Below are 25,697 nucleotides of genomic sequence, written 5' to 3'. Positions count from 1 at the left end.
AATAAAGTCCTTGTTTTGCTCCTATAATTAATTTCATTTTATTTTCATGAACATTTTAGGTGTATCAATACATGCATGAAACCATAACTGTTAATGGCTGCCCCGAATTCCGAGCCAGGGCCACTGCAAAGGTAGGATGCGTGCAGCTGTTGAAATATGTGTTACCAAAGTGATCCAGTAATTGACTGTGCGCGTGTGTGTTTCAGGTATTCGTGTGTACACTGTAAGAAAATTTAGACATCAGTGGCAGCCCAGAGTCTAGAACCAGTGCTACTTCCCAGGTAACAATCATAATGGAAAATTTCAACCTTTATGCTGCTTCTGTAGCTTAAGAAAAGAGAATGATTTTATGGAATATGATGCTTTTTGAAAAGTTGCTTTGCAAAAGCAAATCTACTGGTTCTTCTATAGCAGTCTGCCTGCAACAACCAATATTTTAATGGACTGGTTTCCCATACGTCTCATCCAGAGAGGACACAGTTATTTGGGAGGTAGAAACTAAACAATCAAAATTCCCCTTTTAACTAATGGGAACGGTAGGTACTGAGCAAGTAGTAAGGATGAACAGTGACAGAAATGGCCTGATCAACACTTTATTGACTCCACAGCTAAATGTAAGCCTGGGGGTTTTTTTCTGATACATTGCCTGTTTTAATAGAATGTAGTCTCTTTGTCCATGTGGACCTGCCTTTCTTATATCCTAACACAATGACAGCTATGTTAGTGCTGCTGCTGAAATGATAACAGAGTTCACACAACCATGAAAGAACCCATTCTATGTGCCAGTATGAAATATGCTCTGTAGTTTCATAACATGCACAAAAATAGATGCTTCCAAACAAGGGGGTCCACCATGGCTTTCTTTTTCCCATTATCATTTTGCACAAAACACTGTCTATTATGTGGTATAGTAGATTCTATGCAAAACAAATTGCAAAACCCATAAATCTTTTTTAGAGATACTTCTTTATGGTCCCATTCCTGTGAAGATAAACTCCCTGAAGTACTAGTGGAACTAAGATCTCTTACCATTAAGTATTTATGTTCGGAGATTTTAATTTAAAGCTGTATCAGAAGAGGAAGGTTGGGAGTGTGTTACAAAATGATTTAAGAGTATTTTAGGGAAGCAAGGTTATTTGCTGCAATAGCAAATATTTGCAATAGCAGCAAATAACCTAATATACTGTAAATTGCAGTGTATTTTCCATATTAAATAGGACTTTCTTTTCTGGAGGCCATTTTTCTTATTTTAACCTATTTGAAAGTTAATGGGCAATGTAAATTTTTAAGATCTTTCGTTCTATATGGAGAAATGTGTATATAAAATCCTGATTTGTTTACACTGCAGATAAACATAGAAATTATTGCTATGTTATTTAGTAAATGGGGAGAAGTCCAAGTAGTGTTTCCCATTCTCATTTCTTACTCATATAGAACAGCAGGTTACAGAGCAATGTTTCAATATCGCAATATTTCCTGGTTATTTCTGGGCTGTCTGCATTTCATTCTCCTAGTGCATTCATGTCTAACATAATATGTATGCATGATGACAAGTTCTGCATGTGCAAAAACATGTAATTGGGAATGATCCATTATGTCACATCATCCACTAGCTTCAATTAAGCATAAACATTATAGGATGCTTAAAAATATTAGTGTGATGGAAAATTGTTCAAGCTACAAACACAATTGTTGAAACTACAAACACATTTTTAAAACTATAAAATATTTTATTAATGTTTATTTAATGTTTTATTAAGACCAATAAGTAAGAAATGCTTGTAGTGAGAAATCAAGTATAAATGTAATATTTTCCTGGATGCAAGCTTTACAGTATGTTACTTCTCTTTTTTTTTTTTTTTCCTGGAATAAGTTAAACAGTCTAGATTTTTCAACTTGATTTATGTATCTGTTGTTGTCTTAAGATTTAATTTTTTCATAAAAGTTTTGACAGAATTATATAATAAAACCTTCTATTCCCGTTCTGGAAGTCACTTTGTTTGCAAGACTTCACAAAGATTATAAATTTAACTTTTCATTTAAAAATATAATTTGAGTATTTAAAATAATTCCATAACTCTGAAAGCAAAGCAGAGTCAAAAATTCACTTCATCCACTTAATTTCAACTAGGAACAATTAGAGATCCCATTATCTTATCCCACAGGAATAAATTTTCTCCCTGTGAAAAGGCAAAGAAGAAATGCACTAATGATCATAAGGGTGCACCACCACAGTGTAAGGCTTCCTGATCCCTGCTTCTGGCTCTGCTGGTAACTTTCTGTATTACCTTTGGCAAGTCACCTAACTCTTTGCTCCTCTGTTGATTCCTTTTTTTCAAAAACACTGGCATAGAACTTAGTTTTTAAAATATTTTTAGATAATCAGAAAATGTCAGAGTAAGATACTGAAATATTTTCACAGGAAGGAATTCTTCCTGCAAATAAACAAAGTGTCTATCACCGTTACCCTTAAATAGCCAAATCAATCATTTTTTTCTTCCAGGCAACAGTTGCTGCGTTTGCTGCAAGTGAAGGCCATTCACACCCACGAGTGGTGGAGCTGCCAAAGACTGAGGAAGGCCTGGGCTTCAATGTCATGGGAGGAAAGGAACAAAATTCACCTATTTATATTTCTCGCATCATTCCTGGAGGAGTGGCAGAAAGGCATGGTGGGCTCAAACGTGGGGACCAGCTGCTTTCAGTTAATGGAGTGGTATGTGGAAATTTGATAGAGCTTTCATATTCATCTGGATTTTCATTTTTCACAGCTGTTCTAACATCACGATTTAAAATGCAGCCACACGAAACAAAAATAATTAGTTCTGTGAGAGACCTTCCGTGTGCGTTTGTGGTGCAGTGAGGCAGAGCTCCACCAACAATTTTGTGCCATTATAATTTCTGTTGTAATGGAGAGTGCTTGAAGAGCTTCATTTCAAATCCACACCACCTGCCTAATTTACAAGGAACCTGTGTCCTTAATGATAATTGATAATTCTGTAAATTCCTTTTGCAGTAAAAGCCTAATAACAGTGTTGTTCTTTCATTTTGTAGCCTTCAAGGCACACAGCCCTTTCCAAGCACAGTGATGACACAGTGGCACTTCTGTAGTCTTGTGACCTTCAAAGGCTTTGAACAAATAAAATAGAAAGGAATTTGGTAAGCACATTTGGTGCTGATTTGCAGTGGAGGGTACATTCTAGATTTCTTTTAGTGATATTCATCCAGCTGTGACATCTTTGTCAGAGAAATCAGCAGTACAAATGCTCCCATACAGGAAGCATGTATGCTTGGTAAAAAGGTACATTTTTTTCATAGTCATTTTTCATGTAAATCAAGGTGGAGTATTTTGTAGTAATTTGACTGTAAATGTCTTGGAGGTAAAAAAAAAAGGGCTGTTGGACTAGAGGACACATAAGGCTTTGACTCCATGATACAGGTTAAATTCTGCCTTTACATTCCTTTGTAAAAGAGCACACAAAGCAAAATGAAAGTATTGAAAATATTAAGATACTCATTCACATAACCTTACCCTTCCCTTTGAGAACATGTAGTCCTTTTCCATGCAAACCTTAATCTGGCCTTGTATTTAAATGCATCAAAGGCACAGAGTACCAGCTTATGAGTCCAGCCAGAAATCTAAGACTTTAAAACTTAAATTTCTTCCTTGTTGCAAGGTGAAAAACAATAAAAATGTTTCTATGTTTTCATTTATTTATCTCAACACTAGCTATTCCCTTTCTCTTGTAACACAATATTAGGGTAATACTTCAGTCAGACTTCTTACCACTTTTTCTATCAATTACTATGGTCTCAAAAGAGAAATACTAGTTCTGAAAACTTGCTTGTACCAAATAGCAATAAGAAAGGAAAGAAAAACCCACTAAAATATTATTTAGTCTCAAAGAAAAAGAAATAAATGGAATATTTAAGGAAGTTGGTTGCCTGAACTTCACACTGATTTAAAGTTGATGAGAGAATTTTGTTATTGTTTTTTTCAACAAGTGATTAAAAAGGCAGATGAAAATAGTTTCAATTTACTAATTGATGGATGGTTCTTGAAAAATCCTTTTACTGTCAACGGTGTCTAGAAAAAGACCATAGAGGAAAATGGTGAACATTCAGATGTCAAGATATATTGAATTTGACCCTCTTGTCACCTCTATTTTATGATTCTCCAGTCAAAAATTTGATGCATGTGCTTTAGAATATCTATTTAGGTAATGCAGCAAAAAACACAGTACAAAATTCCCAATTGCATGTGGACACATGAGAAAGTGGATTCAGAGATGCAAGAGAAATATTTTTGTATTCAGAGTGTAAACAACAGAATTCAAAGTTTGAATTCAAGTTGCATACTTGAAATAATCACAGAATCATAGCACGGTGTTCGTTAAAAAGGACCTTAAAAATGATCTTGTTCCAAGCCCCCTGCCATGGGTGGGAGCACCTTCCACTGGAGCAGGTTGCTCAGAACCCCATCCAACCTGACTTTGAACTTCCAGGGATGGGACATCTACAAGTTCTCTGGCAACCTGTTCCAGGGCCTCACCACCTTCACAGTAGTGAGCAACTGTTCATAAGCCAGTCTTGGGCTAAATAATCCCACACAATATAGTTTGTAAAAAGGCAAACATTATAGAAGTGATTATTTGTTGCAAACAAGCTTGAGATGGGACAAAAAAAAAATCTAAATTTAGCATTGTTCACTAGGACTTATTCACTCTGTGGTTCTCCTAATTTAGCTGGAGAAAAGCAAATAATGTACAGTATGTACAATAGAACAGACAGTTCAGTGGTGGGACATGAAATGAAATATCTGTAACTTGTTTATGCTCAATCACTGATGGTTATCCAACTTCATAATTAGGAACATAAAATTAGAGCTGTGTGTTCAGAATCCAGATTTGTTATCCCAGCATGACTGGGAAGAGTGTTCCTTGAGCTGTTTCGCTGCATGTTAAAAAACAGTGTTTTCTCATTATGCTGGGGATTTTGTTACATACTTTTGTCCCACACCCCCTAAAAATAAAGGAAATTGAAAGCAGTAAGCCCTACAGATGGCTCGACAAAAACACTTGCTGGTGCCTGTTGATATCTGGCAAAGATTCTGCATTTGTCAGGTACCTTGTGTGAGTCAGATACAGAAAGGATGCAAAATAGATTTATAATGACTAATTTGTCAACCAAGTATTTGTGTAGGGATACCTAATAGAAATATTCTTCTCAGTCTCCCAATTTGTGGGCTAACAGATTTTCTTTTTTGTCTTCAGGAAAGTGAGTTTTTTTCTTCTAGATTTATGGCAAGTCTGTGAACCAGGATAGAGTAATGGTTGGTATTTGCCCACACAATATCTGCAGTTCTTTCAGCTGTTCTTGTCTCTATAGTGTTTTTCATCCTTCTCTTTGGTGCAATCTGCCAATGCAATAAGGGAAAAAGGAATAAGTGTATATATGTAATTAAGTAAACATATACTTTCAAAAACAATTTTACCCATCAGGTGGGCAGTTCTGAAGTAACATGAGTGTGTCAGATCCTTGCAATGTCCCCCACCAGCATAATCCAGTTAGCAAAGTACCTTGCAGAGAAATGACCGATACCAGCCGGAGTCCTTTGCCAGCTCAGCCTTAGAGGTTTGCAGAGGCAGAAGCATTCCAACAGCAAAACAACTCCCTTTGCCCTTTCCTTTTCCTGCTCTATTTCACTTTTGCAGCTGCTGTTAAGCAGGTAAAGTTTTTGTAATACCTTGAAAATTGGAGAGCAAGCAGCAATAAAGACATTAAGAGCGAGTTTAACCATCATAATAATAAGAGCTGAAAACTGTGGTTGTGGTTGAAAACTGAGTGAGGTCTGTTCAGGGAGCAGGATTTGTATTTAGCAGCATTATGTTTGCCATTGGTTTTTCCCCTCTTTGCTTATGGCTGAGAGCATTAGGCTTTATTCTCCATCATTACTGTACAGATCAATGGGAGTTTTCCATTGACCTGGATAGCAACAAAGTCAAACCCTTCATTCCTAATTAGAAGATACTGTCTAAACTGGAAGAACAAGGCTGGGGACTGAGAGAAAACAAACAAACATGAATTCAGTGCAGTTTGCTTGGTTGTTGAATGAAGTATTAAAACACCCTATCTTATTATTCCCCTACACAATCACAATTTCTTATTGTTGTTAATAAGAACCATTTGGCATTTTGAAAGCAAACAAATGTTTCTACTGCATGTAGCTTGGGAGGTTATAGTGTTTATTCATAGCCTGTTCTAAGTTCATGCTGTTGCACAGCAAAATCAAAATTACACCACTGAATATCCTCTCATTTCCACTGAATGTCCATGCCATGCCATTCTGACCATGATTTACAAGCAAAAAAGGAAATACAAAACAATGCCAAATTTTGTACACTTTCTCTCAAGATTTATATTTCCAAAAGCATAGAGAGTTTTCCAAAAAACATAAGAGTTTTTGAAACACAGCAGGTAGTAAAACTTTGGTTTATTTTAAATGGGAAGAAAAAGACTTATTTTTAGATTATTTAAAACCCATGTGAAGGTCACAGATTTTCAGGCTGTTGCGTTTTCTCCTGTGCAGAGATACTTTTGTTTTTGGAATATGTCCTACAACATGTGGACAACCATTAGAAAATTTTTCCCTTTTTCTTAAGGTGTGTAACAATGCACATGCTTAAAAGGCATATGACTCCAATCAGTCCACGTAATGGTAGAAATTAAATACTCTATTTAACAGCTGAGTCACCTCCCTGTTTTGGAAATTTACTGTTCCAAGCAATATTAGCATAGAAATCAGGGCTTGAAAGTTAATACATGCCCAGCAGTGCATAAGTCTTACTTAATGCTTTCTTTTTAGTGGTCCCTTAAAAAATGTAAGGTGTGGAAACTACGTAAAACTCTGACACATTTTCCATGTGAAAAAGACACAGCTCTGGATCAAAGCACCATTTTCACTATTAAATCTGTTCTCCCTGCTCCCAGAGTGTGGAAGGAGAGCACCACGAGAAGGCAGTGGAGCTGCTGAAGGCAGCCAAGGACAGCGTGAAGCTGGTGGTGCGCTACACTCCCAAGGTGCTGGAGGAGATGGAGGCTCGCTTCGAAAAGCTGAGAACAGCCCGGCGCCGGCAACAGCAGCAGCTGCTCATTCAGCAGCAGCAACAGCAGCAAACTACACAGCAAAACCACATGTCGTAGGTGAGAGGATTCATTGTTCTTCCCTAAGGTCCACTGGCAGCACCCCACCTGGGCCAGCCACTTCTAGGGGTCTGTCAGGGCAGTGTCTGCTGCCAGAGCCCATCTCAGCCCCAGACAGGAGCAGGGCAGCCCCAGGCCTGGGCACCTGCCTGGGGATAGAGACAGGCTGGGACATGCGGCCACAGTGAGCCCAGTTTTGTGGGACCCGTGGCTAGGCAGGGCAGGGCTATGGGGAGCTGGAGACTGGCCCTGCTGGGGCATTGCTGGGGCAGGAGATGACAGCCCTAGTGGCTGACGTGAGGTCCTGGGCTGTTGACAGAATGGAAGGAGCCCCAAGGGGGCAGTCAGGGGCGTGGAGGTACCCTTGGGGACCCAGCCAGCCCATATGGCAGTCAGGATGAGCAGAGCTCAGTCTTTGGTACATTTCCACATGGTTTTTCCCAGTAAAGATGCATTTTGAAAACAGGTTAAAGGCACTAGCAAATTCTAGAGCCAGTTTCCAACTAATATCCTTGACGTCAAAAGGCACTATGCACTTCTGGTTTATTTGTAAATGAAAGAAGTCCTGGGAATGTTTTTTTTTTACATTAATAACCAGAGCATTTATGACAAATTAGAATATGCCATCAGGTTTAGACAGTTTAAAGCATTTTCAGCTAATCTGTTACCACTCTACAATGAAACATCAAGATTTGCTGGTGGTAGGTGAAGAAAAGTCTTCCAAGCCTCTTCCTTGCCACAGGGAACCCACACTTCATTCTGGTCACCCTGCAGGGCACCTCTAAGTGCTTGCTTTTGGATACAGTTTGGTACAAAGTATTTTGTTCACTCTTAACTGACATTCAATGTCGTAATAACTTCCAAGAGGCTTGCAAGTCTCCCAGTGGTGTGTGAGATTCAGAGGTACTCTGTGTATGCAGTTTCTTTGAAATCAGTGAGAGTTTGTGCTATGAATACATTTATAGATATGCTCCATTTGCCTAAAAAAAATCAAATAGGAAGCATGTCCCAATGACTAAAATCCCAACCCTCATCTCATAGTTGTTTGCTCCCAAAACAGTATACATGTACTAAAAGAATCAATAAGTGATTCAGAAAGTCCCCAAATGGTTGAAATCTGAAGCTCCCGGTGATGGTTTCATCCCTGTCAGTGTTGACACTGACCACTGTGGGGATTCAGGGGAAAACACCCACCTTATAAACACCCTGTCATGTGACCACCAGTATTCCAGATTTGATGGGGCAAATAAGGGCCCTGAGAAGGTTTTGAATCCCACCTCAGAGCCTCTACTCAGACAAGAGGTATAAACAGTAGTATTTCATGAAGTAAGTTTGGGGTTTCTGTGTTAACCAAGGCCATTGCAGGACACAGACATACACAGGAAGTATTTCGTTTTTTTCAGTTGCCTAAATCATTTCATTAGCAAGTAAGGATTTTTTGCTGATTTTAAATTGAAAGGGAGAAATAGCAGGCAGAGACAGCCACCAGCTTAATTCCTCAATTCTTTCTGCTTGCTCTGAGCAATGTGTTTCTTTAATTCTAGGTTGTTCTCAAGAAAGAAGAAGCCTCAATCAAGAGTTCAGTAATCAGGCAACCAGAGCTGTACTCTAGTATTCCAGCAAAAGAAAACAACTACAGGAACATGAAACAGAATTAATCTGGAGAATGTACAGTACCAGACTAAAGTGAGTTGTAGGGGAGGCACCATCATGATAAGGCTTTTCAGCACACAGTGGTCACAAGATACCTTTTACTTCTGTGACTCTGTTCCTAATGAGAACAGCATGATTGGTAAACCCTATAAAACAGCGAAGTCCAGGGCTTCCAAATAATTCTGTTTGATCTCATCTTGCACTCCTTACTCTGACAAATTTCTAGTTGGCTTTCTCCAGTCACTGAAAGTTTTGTTTAAGGAGGTTAAGATTGGCTGCTTTTGAGAGCAGGATCTTTCTCTACAGTTATCTCCAAAAATGAAAAACGTCAGTTCAAAATTTTGCCACAGACATCAAACTTTTGCATCACACTACATAACCACTTTGTACTATATCTGGTAGAGCTGTTTTAACCTAACTTCCTGTTTATAATTTTCAGATTTCCCTCTGGAAATAGCAATTTACTATATTTATAAAGTATTCCATTTGTAGAAGCAATTGGCTTTTTACTCTTGGTGTTTCCATATATTTTATTATGCATCAACAGAGTGAGAAAGTTTTAGGTCAACTTTAATTTTATTAGTAGTAAAGTTAGGGAAGCCTAGAACTGTATTTTTAAACGTAGGTATTGCTTGTATCTATTATAGTTACTACTCAGAAATCTATAACTGGATATATTATATATTTATTCAATAAAATATATATTGTCTGAATGTACCTGTTAGAGAAGTAGGGTCTTTGCTTAGCATGTATTGCAAATGTAGTAAGCTAATGTTAGCAAAAGACCAAGCTTTGTTTGGCAGATATTACTGTGATAGCATATTCGCTGCACTTCTGTATTGTTTAATTTATTTTTCAGTCTAATGTTAATATATTTTGGAGAGGAGGAAGTGTAAGTTGTTTCTTTTAAGACTCACACATTATCATTTAAATCAATTTGAAATTACAGTTCTGATTTTTTTTTAATTAAACTGAATTGGAATGTGCAAGCAAAATCTGTAAGTCTGTAAGTTTACATGTCTGCTTTTCCAAAGAAGATAGTCAAACCTGGAAGGCCATAAACATCACCTGCTTTCAAGAAAATAAGAAAATGGACCCTCAAATCCTAAAAAAAGGATCATTTTTACCTGCCTTCTGTGCTTCATTAGAAAAGACTTGGGGGAGAAAAGGAGATTAGGGGAAAACCATACAGTCATTGCATGTTGGAAACTCCTGCTGATGTCAGTGAAAGTTCAGTAATGTGAGCAATGGAATGTACAAATGGTCAGAAACAGTGTTCTGGTTGTGAACTTGGAACAAAGTCAGAAACAATTAGTGTATCAGAGGGTCTATTCTCAAACAGAGAGAGACAAAGCAAAACAGGGTAAATTGGCAGTATCATAGCATAATGTTAGAAACCAAATGCAGGCTAGCCAACAGTCTTGACAGTGTTTGATCAGTGTAAGTAGCCATTAAAAGGGAATTACTGTATGTTTAAAACCAAACAGCATGAATTCATCTAGAGAAGCCGCATTTTATACAGAGAGGTAATTATATTCAGTGATCATTGGTGACAATATCAATTAAGACAGTGGAGCTTGAGAACTACCAGAACTGAAGATGAAATGTATTGTGCTCTGCACGGTGTCTTTTTATACTTAATAAAATTGTATGTACCTATTTTAAAACTGTTCTCAACCAGGCATTGCTATTAATATTGAAAGTATTTAAGTTGGTATTATGACTGCATATAACTGTCATGTATCTCATCAGTATGATTCGGATTACACTGATAGCTGCATTTTCAGAGACCAAGTATTCAGATTTAGTCAGCCCACTGTACTGAATTTTTCCAAACTGCCTCTCAACCTCCTTCCCTCCTCTTCCTCAAAAAATTTGAGTGGAATGTGCTGATTAATAAATTTCAATAATAGACTGTCATTCATATAGAGAAGCATATAAAATTAATTTTCATATATTATTATTCAATAAATTATTTATACACATTAAAATTAACATTCTAGTCTTCACCAACATTTAACAGTAAGAACTATCAATGACTTTGAAGTGGAAACAGGAAGAAATAACTTTCAGTTGCTTTTCTAGCCCCTTACTGGTCAATAAAACATACAGCTACTTAATCACAAAGTAACCACTGTCCCTAAGCCTGTGATATGGTTTTGGTTGTAGCCAGTATTTTCATTTGTGATTTAAATGTATTTAGTCCTGATTTAACATGGTACTTCCACATGTGCACATGAGCTGAATTAGTATCCAGAAGAAGTGCAGGGAAGACAACCCTTTCCACATGCAGGTCTGCAGGTATTTGTGCATTGTATTTTAACTGATTGATCTCCTGGCATTTGCTGTTACACTACACTAAACTGATATTCTTTTAGTCAACTCAGTGAGTTTTATTGTCTGTGTTTACCTTTCGGGCTCTCTCATGTTTCTCTGCAGTGACAGCAAACTGAGGTTGGAGATCCAAGATGTCTTTTTTGTCTCTTTATTACAGCAGCCAAAGGAGTGTTTACACACTCTTGTATCATGTTCACTTACACCAAAGATCCAGATGCAGGATCTAATAATAATAGAGATTTAGGGTTGTTGGTATTTACTTAGTGAAGTTGATGGCTCTGCTGTGCTAGCCATAATTTTTCTGTTTGTGACATTTGATCTTACTGGCATTTTATAAGGTATTGAAGAATTCCATAGTCTTTGATAAAGCAAAAAGCTCACCAGCTTGAATTTCAGAATTATGCAGAAAAGTGTCTGGAAGTACTAATTACCATTCCATGTGTAAGCAGTGGATTATTAGCTAGAAGCAGTACTGTCCTTCCATAAGTATTAGTGAGACAGTTTCCATATCCAGCATCCAATAAAACAAAACAGATTTCTAAACCTGAGAGCATTCTGGGCCAGTTTGCAAGAATGTGCTGCCTGCTGCAGTACAGATCTGATGAGACATACAGCTCATTATGCTTAGCCATGAGAAGGTCAGGTTGAATTAGGTCTTGAATCAGGTTGAATTAGGTCAAACAGTCTTGCAAGCAGACCCATGCTAACCCTGCTTGTCCATGAAGTGAATGCAGTCTGAACAAGCAGAAAGATTTGGATACATGTTTGATGAATTCATTGTCTCTACCTTCAGCTGTCCAAAATCAAGCTGTGGAGCTTACACTGACTGTTTCCAAAGTCAAGATTTAGAGGTATCCATTAAATGTTATTCATTCTACCTGTCTCTGACGTACTATAGTAAGGCATTCTGTTAAAAAGATCATAAGCAGAGCCACTACTAAACTTAAACTACTAGCTTGGAATAAATAGTGGCTTTTGAGGGGGTGTTGCTGCCACACTCATCACAGCTTTGAAATAATAAATAAAAAGTCCCCAGTGTTTGAATTGCCGAATGTTAAACCTCTACTTGCATAGCTCAGACAACCAAGAGGCCTTGCACGTGTTCTGGTTTGTAAGGAGATTCCTGTCACTAAAGATGTATGTTCTGAACCATTGTAAGAAATTTAAGAGCTCAGCACAGGTATTGTTAGCAAAATGTTGTGCTGCATACAGGAGCAGATTACAACAAGCTTCAGCCTGTGAATGCTAATAGTAGAAGTGTGTACTGCCACCCCAGCAATGGGCTAGTTTGCGTGCATTTTACAATACCTGCAACCAAAAAGATGAACTATTGCTTTTGATTTCTGGTTACAGAGGTGCACAAAAATGACAACCATTAAACTTCCACTATAGGGATTTGGAGTAACAAAAGTCATAGCAAAACTCGCCCTGTTCTGAAATCTTAAACCTGCAGCTATCTAGGATTAAGTAAAAAGATTATAAAAGCAGATGTATAAAAGGAACAGCCAAAATCCAAGAGGAAAAAAAGTCACATAGGAGTTTAACCTCTGGATTAGCTTTCCATTTACTTTCTTATTTTCACATATTCTTGTCAACTCATCAACCACAAGAAAAGTATATGATTCAGCAATTGCAATTCCTTTTGTCAAAGTCATAAAGAGCTGATAGGGTAGAGGAGCCCCTCTTCTCTTCCTTCCTCTCTCTGAGACATGTGAAGCTGCAAAAAGGTGATACCCAAACATATCCCAGTCCTACAGAGACTTTCTTCATTAGTCCTCTTACAGTTTCTCCCCACCAGCAATTCTCAAGTTGAGAGAGCTCTAAGCATGTTTTCTCAAAGTGGGTATGTTAGACACATAGACACACAAATTTATGTTCATTTCAAGGAAAACTATGTTAAGCCTGAAGTTGTAAATCTTGTCCAACCTTTTAATTCTGACATCCCAAAACAGACCAACATAAATTGCACTTATGACCAGTTGGAAGCCTGGGATTATCTTGTAAACTGGCCCAATTAAAAACTGGATCCCAGGAGACGCTTCCATACCATTTCTGTTGAAATTGAAGAAACATAAAGTACAGCCTCTGAAGTAGAGAGTAGCCAGTGCAGCACTACAGAAGAGGGAAGATGCTTAAAATTTTTCCCATATCCATGAAAACTTCTCCAGAAATATAGAATATTATTTTTATCTGAACAAGTTACTTTTTTATGTTGAGAGGATGAACCATGTCTCTTATAGCAGTTTTTGGAAAGAACAAGACAAAATGCTTAAAAAAAAACACCATGGGAAGAATTTTGGGTGTGTTAAGGTAGCCATGAACAGTTTGGTGGGCAAGAGTGACCCCAACTCAGATGAGAGCAACTCAGAATTGCTTCACTTATCTCTCTCCTATCACTCTACCTTTTGACTTCACAAATTCCCTTTGACAAGAGCCCAAAGGTCACCACAAATCTACTCCAACTCTCCCACTGCAGTATTCCCCTACCCTTCTTTCCATGTGAGTTTTCTGTTGGCTGAGCCACTCCTCACACTTTTTTGATCACATACAATCTCTTTAGCCAAGTATGGCATTTAGGCCTTGCCATGTCTACATTCTGGAGCGCTCTGCTCTTCACTTACACTCCACATCCATTAGCTGCCCTCTCATGGCCACCATAGTCAGCTGTCTTACTTGCCTTACACAAAAAATGGTAGATAAACCTTGAAAAAAATATAGATATGCCGAGAAAGTCACCTTTTTCCTGAGTCGCCCCTTTTTCAGCAGGTGACAATTTTCACTTTCACAGCAGTTCCCTGCTGACAAAGCACTCTATGCTGTGACAGTGACTGTGGAACAACCACACACCCTCCTCTAGTTTAAAAAACAGCTCTTTGTCTGGAACCAATGGACATCTAGACCTGCTTGTGACATTACACGATGAATTCACAAAGATGCAGTAGGTCAGAGTCACTGTGCACACACAAGTGAGATTTATAGGTGAAGAAAATCCATCACATCTGGCATGTAGACCCACGTCTGTCTGGAATTTCACAGGTAAAAATGTGGAACCAACTCCTGGCAGCATCCTAACACCAAGTCAGTGCCTTCAGCCATCCAGTCTGAAAGTGCATTGTAAAAAGATATCCAGGAACCAATGTTTCATTTGTTTTGAAATTCTATTTCAAAAGTAAATTTCTACCAGTAAGCAGTGAGAAAGTAAGAGCCTTTCTTAAACTCCCAGGGATCAAACATGTAACAAATATTAATTTCATTACTATCACTGTGCTTCAAGCGCAAAACTTACACCAGCACCACCTTTCAAGCCTTCATTTTGTGCATGTTGTCCTTGTCTGTAGGGTTGACAGAAGAAATTAAACTATGCACTGTTGGGAAGCAATGCACCTAAATGAAAACAAAGACTTGGTCATGTGAAGGGGCTTTAAGCATCAATTAACTCAGACTAAAGTATAAGTGTTGACTGGGTCTTTTGAGTAATATTTGTCTCCACTGTGTGTATGGCACTGCAGCAGGTTTACAGCCCCGTTGTACAAAATTTTATGAATCTATCTGCGTCCCCAGCTCCGGCTGGCTCCGTTCAGTGGGCATGGCAGTGGGCAGCTGAATAAATATGCCAAGGGAGACGCCTAGTGTAAAGCGATGCTCATGGCACCGAGAGCTGCTCATTCCGCCGTCACTGCCGGGGCTTCTTTCCTCCTAGCGTTAGAAAGCTGCACACAGAGATGTACGCAGCATTCGTTCAGCATAGTGCCACACATTTTACAGCGAGTGGACAGTTCAGAACTGAACTCGATTTATATGTAGAGTAACACCACAAGAGTTACCTTAACTCCCTATGTTAAGAGTGGCAAGTAGCAATAGGATTATGGCCATAAAGGCAATACTCTTACCTGGGTAATAATTCTAGGGTTAATGTAAATATTAACATGGTATTGGACTGCACACAGGGTCTGATCACACTTCACCTGCTGTTTCTGCTGCTGAAGATTATACGTGTACTGATGAAAAAAATGTCCCCAATGCTAGGCAAGTATCATCTGCATTGAAATAAATGATAGATGAAGCACGTCTCCATGCCTTGCTGAAGGGAGCCATGTAAACTAGGTGCAGTAACAAATCAATGCAAGCCATTCATCTCCCACTGCAGCAGCTGCTCTGCTTTTAGCAGGGGACTTGCCAAAGATAGCCATCAAATTTGGTTTCTGTTGTAGCTGTGATTGTCTCAAAGATGGCAGGCTGTACCACTGCCTGGCACTACCCTCCTCAGAGGGACACCCAAATAGAATGCTGGATCATTAGATCCAGGTGTATCTATGGATTAGCTCTAGAGGCATTTTTATTTCTCCCCTTCTAGACACTCCTGTAATTTCTTCCTCTTCCTCCACCACAGCTTTAATCAAGGCTTTGATATTTAGCTGAAGTATGCAGACATCTAAAAGTTCTCCTTTTTTTTCAGCATAGAAAACAAACTAGGAGCTGCATTTTATATACCACATCTTATATTCTCAGGCAGATTCCTCTCTGAAAGGTCTGAGAGAAGGCAATGCCCCCAGAAGCACTAGCTTGACAAATAGGAGCCCTCAGAAAACTGTCACCACTGTTTAGTTAAATGGACAGAGGAAAGAAGTCAAAATGATAAAACAGTCCTACCATCAGCATGCTCCAGAGCTAAAGCCCAGGCTCTGACAGCCTTCAGTGTTTGTTAAGGACCAGATATCCTGTACAGTTTTCATGCTCTGACTATGGTGCTCAAGAGCAGCCCAAGTTCTCCAGTCATTAGAAACCCCCTGATTCTTACAAAGGTTACAATCCTAGGCAAGGAGGGGTTACAGGAAACCTATACTCATCCTGCAATTGTCTGTTATGACTACCTGTTTGCCAAATTTAGACTTTAAGGCAAGGTAAGGCAAAAAATATATTTTGTCAAAATGCATGCATATAAATAATAATTGACAGCTGTAAACAAGTCTTCCACTGAGGCTGGTGTGGCTGAGGCTAATTTCTTCCCTGTATCCCTGGCTAATTCTAGGATGATTATTTAAATCTGCATGGAGCAAGGATGTGAGAAATGTCATTGACTCCAATGAAGTGCAGGTGATTTCATTGCAATACAAAAGAGTCTCCAACCAGAGTCTTTGCTGAACTAATGAACCCTAAGCAGCTGTCTACATTACAATTTGTACACCTCCAAAGCATGTTTTAGATGCCGTCATCTTGCCTTTATTAAATTATTCAGCTCAGCTACAATGGTGATCTGGCTTACTGAGGAGATGAATGCAATCTTAAAGCAAATCTGCTCTGTAAGCCAAGAGTCTTGGCTACACATATAATCTTGAGAATGACAATCTTCAAAGGTGGAAAAAAAATAGGAGGGAAAAAAGAATACTTCCAAGTGTCAAATCAGATGAAGATTTGGCATGTTTCTTTGACTGCAAAACTCACTTGTTGAAGCAGCTGAAGTAACTCACCTGACATTATTTTCAGAGGCCAGCGTCAGTGAAGGTGCAATTAATTGCAGCTACTTCTCTACAGCTGAGGGAACAATTATCTCCAAGGGGTGATTCACCTCATCTGTGTGATGGTTACTGACACAATATAATACCTTTTTTTTTTCCCAGTGAAGACAGAAGAAGAATTTTCTAATTATTCTCTTTCATCCCTCTCCCTTGCTAGTCCTTATTCCTACCTGAGCTTTAATGTGTCTCTCCTTCAGCCAGTGTAGCAGCATAAAACCACTGTCTCACTTCCCCCATTGAAAGTACTGTGGTTTCTTGGTCTGTAGGAGCATCCTATTCCCAACCTGTCACTGAAAATATATTGGGTAGTTAGAACTCTTGCATCTGATATTAATAATGGGAAACGCCTCTTTTCCTTCATTCACCACAGAGGGAACTCACAAGAATATATTAGATAAGAAGCCTAAATTTTAGATGCTGCAGACTGCAACATTCTAGCTGATGAGCACAAAAAGTTTTGACACAGGACAGTAACTGCCAGAGATCAGTGCACAGGAGGCAAGCAAACTCTGACTGTATGAAGTGGTAGGCAGTAACTGAGACAGAATTATGTCTGGGCGTGTCTGTAGTAGACAGACGGTGCTGAATCAACAACTTCACTGAACAGACCCGGCTCCCTCAGCCCACCATCGTAAGAGAGGTGCTCCAGTCCCTTAATCATCCTCGTTGCCCTCTGCTTGACCTTCTCCAGGAGCTCCATGACTCTCTTGTGCTGAGCAGCTCAGAACTGGGCACAGCACTCCAGATGTGGCCTTGCTAGGGACGAGTAGAGGAGTAGGATCAGCATTATTTATAACTGAGAAGCTTGGGAAGCAGCAGAAAAAAGGCTCAGTTTAAATGCATAAGGATAGCATCCGCACTTCCCCAGGGACCCAGATGGAAAATGGTTTTGTGCATTTTGATGCCACTCCACATCACAACAACTTCTGAGAGGTATAAACAGCAGCCTGGCTCTTTGTCGTGCACTAGTAATAGCAGATGGATTTATTGAGGCAGAATACACTTTTTGATCAGTTTTTCCTTTCAGGGAAGAGATAAGCAGGTTCAAGCAGGACAGGTAGTTAGATGCATCCTAAGTACTGTGAGACGTACCTTGCTGCTTTAGCATCCTTAAACGTGAAAAATCACAGGAATCTAACATGGGTGACTGCCACCACTTTAGGTCACTCTAAGTGATCTAAGTTACAGGATTTTAAGGAATAAAAAAAAAGGCAACCAAGTGACAAATGCTGGTAACAGAACAGTGCAAGCATGTAAGGAATCATGCCAGATTATACCAGCTTTTTCTGTGGTGCAGCAAAAGGACAAAAAAATTCTGCCTGGACATTGCTGTATCCTTCAGCATTATTCATGAGTCACTGTCCACACACATACATTCATTTTGAGGGTGTTCAAGCCAGGAGTGACTTGAGCATTGGAAAAAAGATGCCCGCATTCTACAATCTGCTGCAAGATCCCAGGATCCTCACCAGTCCTTAAGGTAGTGCAACACTGCACTTTGAAGCTGAATTTTCTCAGAAATACAAGACAGCACAACAATATGCTCCAGATGTGTGCCTGAGGTTACTGCCATTTCATCCTCAATTCATTAACCTTCTTCCCCACCGAGTCAGAATTCAATTCAACAACAGAGGTTACAAATACCTGCAGGTAGCACAGATTTCTCTTTGTTTTTCATTCAATGCTCTGTTGCTTCAAGTAATATGCAAACCTGTTCATCATTCTTGGACATAACTATTCAAAGTGCGGTGACCACTGGAAAGAAACTTCCTCCAATATTTGACGAAGGCAAAGAATAACTTATTATACATTGCTATTCCAGTATGTATATTTGATGTTTATCAGAAACCTTGTTGTGATTGTCCTAGAGCTCCAGCTTGTCCTAAGAGGATGAGATTTGGCAAGGAGACCTCCTCTAGAAGGCAATGAGGTCTAGAAATACCCAAAGAAATACCCAAGCCATTCAGCAAACAGTTGTGGTGGATTAGGACCTCACTGTTCCTACTGTTCACACTCCACCCAGACCACAACAGAGTTAATGGAATGTCCTGTCACAGGGTCTCCAGTTCACAGCCCACAAAGATCCACCTCCCTCAGCAGCCGAGTGGTCACAAGGCTCTTGCTCCAGGATATCCACTCAGTCTGAAGAAGATGCATGGGCTGTAGGTCCTGACCCTGCCTATTTGTGCTGAACAAGTATGCCTCCTTTGTGACCAAAATACATGTTGCAAGGGACACACCTGAAAATGAGTGTGAGCAGACTGCTCCCATCATGTCTGAGCACACACGAGAGGTCTTGTCACAGGACTGAACGTGCTGTCCTTGCAGGATGGGAAATACCAACAGTTTAACCATGTAGTAACTGTGCTTCCAGACACATGACCAAAAAGATCACAGAGCCCTTTAGAAAGAGGATAATATGCCACACACCTCATCCATCCCAAAACCCGGGGGAAAAGGAAGCAGAAATCTGATTTAGGGGCAAATTTAATGTCTGAGAAGCCAAAGTCATCATGCAAGCTGAAGAAAGAACCATTTAGTTTAGTCCATGCAGTAAAGCAATTCAAACATGCACTGGAGACACCAGACCCTGAAACACCCTCTTCTCTCCTAATCACAACAGTCCCTTCGACATAGACAGAAAAGGGCATGAACTCGTCTTCCCACATGAGTGCTGTAAGTGACAGCCCAGTTAATAAAAGGGGAACAATTGCACATCCCCTTTTACTTTGTAAATGAAGTACTTATCCCTGCTTCGACCATGAAACACAGGGCTTGGGCACAGGGTGAAAAGGCAAACAGACAGAAAGAAAGATGGACAGATTGATCTTGACTGGGGAAAGACACTGTATTCCAATCCAGATTAAGACACTTAAGTAAGACATGTTCTTCATCAAATTCTTACTATTTAGACAGAGCCCTGCTTCACACTATTCCCAGAGATGACACTGGGGCCCAGGTGCCTCTCCCTATATGTTGAGAATTTCCCGTATTCCCAGTGTTCTGTATAGCTTTACAAGGACAAGGCCCTTGGCACCCGGCATCCCTAACCCATCTTGTGGACCTGGAGTCTCTGATTCGCAGCTATATTTAAACACCTAATCCCCCTGGAGAATTTGAGCCTTCGTCTGCCATAGGATTCTGTAAAGTGTCTAACTCATGTATATTTCAATATTTTAAATAGTACAGTCAAATTTTTGTCATATATTTAAAATTCTGTACTTCAACAGAAATACAGAACAAGAATGCCATTTTTAGAGAAATGGAATTTTTTAAAAATCCTACATTCTGTAGAAAATCAGTCCCTTAAGTATCAGATTAATTTTTTTTTTTTGGTAGGGGGGTGGTGGGCAGAGGTGGAGAAGCAGAGTTCAGACTGTGTCCTGTACTTCCTACTTTTTTTTTTATTCAGACTGGAATGATTAGAGCTACTACTGGGCCCAAAATAGATTTACCACTTTCAAATGCTTCCCAGTAACAGCTGAGAAGCATAATGATGCTTTATCCCACATTAGTGACAAAATAAATTGCTTTTCCAGCACACACACAGAGCTTTATAAAAAGAATAATCCCACTGGAAAAAGGATTCTTCAGCTTTGAATTCCTGTACCCAAAAGGGCCTCAGCTGCAGCAGCCCTCTCTGGAGAAGCCAGAGGGAGTAAAAGCTCACAGAAGTGCAAGGTGTCACTTGAAGGGAGGCACTTCTATTAAGACCAAAAAAATATATATTACGGTGTTCTTATCTTTGGGTGTTGCTGAATTATTTTTAATTTTATAAGTATTTGTGTGTTATACTTTCTGCTGGATTTGGGTTATGCATAAATTCCAATTTTCAGGCTACGGCTATTTAAGTCACATTTGGCTTGGATGCACAGCATATGCTTTCAATATGGACTATGGGGCTTTTCCCCCTCTCTTACCAGGTGCTTCATTTAATTTAATTGCAGTGGGAGAATTGCAGCATCAAAATTAATCCAGAAGCTCTTGTCCCTGCTTCCAGCTCTAAGTTAGAGCCCAGGTCTGCGTGTCTGCCGTGACAAACAGCACCGACGTGAGCTCTGACCTGCCAAATCCTGCTTGAGCATGCACATCATCAGAAAATTTTGAGGATTGTTTAATACTGGGGCAATGCTCTAATTCTTACGACACAGGCAGTTCTCAACCCACATTTTCAACTGGATTATACACTGCTTTTCTCCTTTTCAAAAGGAAACAGGAAACAGGAACATAAAAGCATTCATAAACCACCAAATATTTGCCAGGCACATTTCTTCCTGTAATTAGAGGAAGAACAGTTGTAGGTGTTGCTCCCACCTTTTAACCAAGTGACCTTCAAGATTAGAATCGAACAGAGCTATTCAGGTAGCTAAAAGATGCAGAATCTCCCTCTTGCAGAACTGTTGCTTGCCAGGAGCCTCTAACATCTCTAAAGGCCCTGAGCTTTCTGAAAAAGTCGCCTGTAGCAGTATGATGGTGAAGCTATAGGCAAAGGCTTTGCCTGAGACACTACCGATATCTACATATAACGTATCAGGATTACATATTAGAAAAACTATATGGGGGCTGAAGACTCAGTCAAGCATCACATGCCCAATCCCCCCAAAAATACTCGTATGTCATTTTAAGCAAAGAATCTGTTAATACTACCATATTGGTTTTCTTCCTTCCCCCAGATAGACTCCCTTTTTAGGCTTTGAACTTACTAAAACCTGCATATATGAAGTATGTCTGCGCACAGGTATTTCTACTGGTTCAAAAGGATGTGAAAATAAACTTTTTTGCATATTACTCTAACATTTTAGACATACTGATTTCTTTTTAACAGATCTGAAATTTGTTTTTTAAAAAGTGGAGGGTTTTATCATGTGTTCAGCAACATGTTCTCTCTGGATTTCTTTCTAACTAAACAGATGGACAAAGTTTTTTTAAAAATAAAGAGGAAGAGTTCTTCAAGAGCTCCTTGCACTTACTACCTATCAATAACTACTGTGCTAAGGAAGTACTTACCTTATCTTACTTATTTAGTATGAGCTGATTGGCATTCAAGACCATCAAAACAACACTGCAGTTACTGTGAGCACAATTTGAAGCTTCTACTGCTAGATATTCTGGCCAAGTTAAACAGAAAACATGATTGTACTTGATATGCCAGTGTGTGAACAGAGTGTGGGCTCTGGCTCAAGCACACTGCAAGTTATGTGAACCACTGTATCCATTATAATCACAATAAAAAGCAATTTTCCACAGTACTTTTCATTTAAAGAAAAATTCCTCTGAAAAGGGGGCTCTTCTGGGAATGGGGCAGCAAGTCTCACAAGGATTTCTGAGCTGAAAGGATCAACGGAAACCTTCTGCCACAGGAGCTGGAAGGCTGGACCAGTGCAGGGGGCACTGGGCAGACTTGGGGGCTGGGGCAGCTTCTGAGACATAGGCTCGCTACAGTTAAGCATTAATATCAGCATTAATATCCTTATTTCAGCTTGAGCACCAAAGCTGTGCCCCTGCCCTTGTTTACCCGCAGCAGCAATAAACCCCTCCTTTTAAAAGCAAAGGAACAGTTTCGGATACCAGAGGATTTTGAGCCGAGGATCTGGATATTTTAATGTTGTTCAGGCTTCAGTCATCATGACTATCACTTTACAGCTTGGCACATAAACAGTCCATTTTTGAAGCATGAGAAAATGAATATATTGTAACTATACTCTAGGCCTTCTGGCCCAAATCTGTTCCTGGTGAAACTCCAGGGGCTTCAGTGGAGTTGCAGGAATAAACCTAGCTGTCTAGCTGTACTTTATAATACATTATTTCTGATTAAAGGAGAGTTTACATGAAGATAAAGAGATGTTTCTGCACATATTCAACCCAAATGGGACTCAAACTTTTTCATGTAAACAAGCACATTGCTTATCAACAATAAAACTCTATACAGATGGAAAAAATAGGCAATTAAAAGCAGTAAAAAAATAGGACTTTTCACTTTATAAAAAGGAATGTAAGTAATCATGGTATTGTTGAAAGAATGTATGAAAGCAAGACTGTACACCAAAATACATCTTTTTTTCTTACAGTCCTTATCTTCCACAGAAAAGAGAGCGATGGGGATGTGGGTTGTGGGAGGCAGACATGGTCAGGATACTCCTCAGAGCAGACCACTTCTGCTTGAGAAGTCCAATTTCACAAGCACTTTTCTAAAAAGAGTTTCATTTATTAGGAAGTTTAGAAATAACAAGTCTCATGTTTCAAAGTTCAGTCATTTTTGTACTTCACCCAGGAAATAAACGTGAGAAATTTATGAAACCCTGTGAGAAATGTGTGTTTCAGGCACTGGTAGGATACAGCTGCCTCAGCCATTGTTTACTTGGTTTCTCCTCCACTTCATGCTCAGCATAAGGGATTTTGGAGTTATTTAACTTTTTCCCAGTTGCCCAGAATCACCATCCCTTTACTCCATTATTGAGTAGCTGCATATACAGCCATGTGACCACTGCCCTCCCTTTCTGTGCTGACCTTCCTGGCTTCAGCAGGAACCCCCTTTTTTCTGTCACCAGGTGTGTCTTCCAAAAGGAATTCCCAATATGAGACAGGCACTTTCTCCCAGACTGAGTGTTAATTCACCCATAGTTCCAGCAATCAAACAGCTTCAGATTAGGGGGGTGTCTGCTTTCCCACCACATGAAGCACCTTCATGGGATGTGTCTTCCTTGGCCAGTTGCACACCAGGAGCAAACTCCTCACTGGAAGTCACAAACTACCTGTGACCAGGTAAACACTTGCACAGAGTTTGCAAGGAAGAGGAGGGTGAATGCTTAAACTCAGGATGAGGCTCAGAAAAATCCCCATTTAGTTATTCAGGGATTATGAGCTTGAATCTTACTATTAAGGTGCTGTGTAAGTCTTCACTACTGTAGGCATCCAAGAGGGTGGTGCTCGTCCATTTGAAGAAGTTTTACAGCCAAACTATTCCCATTTGGGAATTCACAGCATTATATACAACCTGAGATAAAAAAAGGCCAGAAGGACTCCCAGCTGCTCAAGACACAATATTAATGAAATGTAGGAGTCCTAGGCTCAGAATGACAGCTCTTGGTAGGCACAGACCCAGAGGAGAATGGAGTGTGGTGTCTGCTCCCAGTATCAGCTTGATACTATCCAAAGGAACCATGACAGTGAGGACCAGAGCAGAGGCAGCCACCTCTGGATGACAGACTAACTCTACTCCAGACAACTGGAAGGGGTTTTAATGCTTTTAAAGTTACTTTTTCAAGTTATGTGGATTTTTAAAACAGAAAATAGTATCAGTTCAAAAGCATTTATTCTCAGAAGATCAGAGAAATAATGAGGAAAAAATGCACATTTTTTCCTCTGCTGGTACTCCAGGTCTGAAGGCCTCTCAGAGAGTGTCAGACCCAAATTCACCTGATTTAATGCAGATACTGAAACACCTTTCTGATCTCTCTCTGGGTCTGCTGACCCTCATATATCATGGTATCACTTTTTTCAAGCACAGATGAGCAATGCCTTTGGCATCATAGCCAGCAACATTTTTCAGCAGATTGCCAGGCAGCTCATACTAATGCTCAAGAAGTAAACAAACTCCATGAATCAATGATGCCTTTCAGCTGGTCAGGGGAGTGGAAAGCAGGAGACTTTTGAGAAAGTAGCAGTACAATGTTTTTCATGATATCTATAAGTGTCCAAGACACATAACTCCTGGAGATAGGTAAGTGTGGCACCTGCTAGATAAAGGGACAATATATCCCACTGTGTTTGGGAAGGAGAATAATTCACTCATCCCAGCCCTAGTCTGGTGGATGGGTGTATCTCTTGGATTCTGTGAACACCATGAGATGCAGTGAGGGTAACAGCCGCTAATGAAGCCTAATACTCAACAGCCAACTCCATTAAAAAAAAAAGAAAAGAAAAGAAAAGAGAAAAAAAAGTTCTACTGTCTGGTTTTTTAGTCATCCCAGTAATCCAATTGGCTGTAGGAGAAGCCTGGCTCTAATGCCCTGGGGCAGCAGCACATAGACAGATGCACTGCTCATTCCCTCCACATTTGGGGGTGAGCCCCTCAATCCCTCACACAGGGTCAAATCAGCCAGTAGGATTCCAGCCCAGTCTCCAGCTGGCCAAGCTCATTAGGCCTTTAGTTGCCAGGAGGGCAGCTGTGGCCAGCTGTAAGGCTGATACGCCACGCAGAACCTGCCAAAGGTCAGAAGTCAGCTGGCCAGCTGTGAGTCCTCCAGCACGCCAAGGTCCAGCTGAGAGGAGCAGGGAGAAGTGATGAGCGAGTCGAGGGTTCTGCAGAGGAGAAGGTGGAGAAGAAGGAGGAAAGGAGGGAAGAAGGGAGTGGGGAGGAGGATGAGAGTGGGAAGAGGAGAGCTACCCGCTGTGATAAAGTCTGAGTGCTCCTGATAAGCAGGGTGAACTGGGAAGAAGAGATGCTGAATTTCCATTGAAATGCAGCTGTGAATTTGAGGTGTTCCTAGGCATATCTAGAGAAGCACTACAAATAAAGATCCCTTCACCCTCCAAAAATGAATTACTAAAAATGTATCACTTTTAAGCCTTACCACAGGAAAAGAGATTGATTTTTTCCTACAGGCAAAAGGAGTGGTTTTCCACACAAGCAACTCAAGAAATTTGAACATTAAGAAAGCAGGATTTTTGTCTTGATGTTCTATTTAAGAGATCTTTTCCATGTTTCTATGTTAGTCTTGCAATGTACAAATGTCCCTTTTGATCTGAATTTAAAATACGTATTTCACTAAAGATCTCTGTTTAGTTTATTAATAAAAGATACGAGAGACTTCACACACAAAAACCCAAAGCTCAGCATCATCCCTCAGTCATAATTTAAGCCAAACAAGCATGGTTTTCAGAGGTAAAATATAACATTATTGTATTCTAAAAAGTGTACAGAATTATGCCCTTCCTTGCAGTGAGTAGTAGTCAGAAAACTTGCTGTAACACACCTTCTGTGTTATATTC

The 25,697-nt window shown here is 39.8% G+C and overlaps 1 protein-coding gene across 2 annotated transcripts in view; it reads left to right on the top strand.

Annotated features, from left to right (window-relative positions):
- The window catches only part of LIN7A (lin-7 homolog A, crumbs cell polarity complex component), a 47,083-nt gene extending 35,848 nt beyond the window's left edge, over window positions 1–11,235 (top strand). The window contains exons 3-6 of one of the 2 annotated variants that reach the window (XM_038154421.1): window positions 60–131; window positions 2,504–2,713; window positions 6,988–7,196; window positions 8,745–11,235. In XM_038154421.1, the coding sequence (XP_038010349.1) occupies window positions 60–131; window positions 2,504–2,713; window positions 6,988–7,196; window positions 8,745–8,787 (534 nt within the window). In that variant the 3' untranslated portion in view covers window positions 8,788–11,235. Of the gene's footprint in view, window positions 1–59; window positions 132–2,503; window positions 2,714–6,987; window positions 7,201–8,744 lie in introns of both variants that reach the window. The other variant, XM_038154422.1, reaches the window with a different exon arrangement.
- Window positions 11,236–25,697: the final 14,462 nt, after the last annotated feature.

This window comes from Motacilla alba, chromosome 1A (assembly GCF_015832195.1).
Source record: "Motacilla alba alba isolate MOTALB_02 chromosome 1A, Motacilla_alba_V1.0_pri, whole genome shotgun sequence".
NCBI classification, from domain to species: Eukaryota; Metazoa; Chordata; class Aves; order Passeriformes; family Motacillidae; genus Motacilla; species Motacilla alba.
This window is presented reverse-complemented; position numbering and strand designations above follow the sequence as displayed.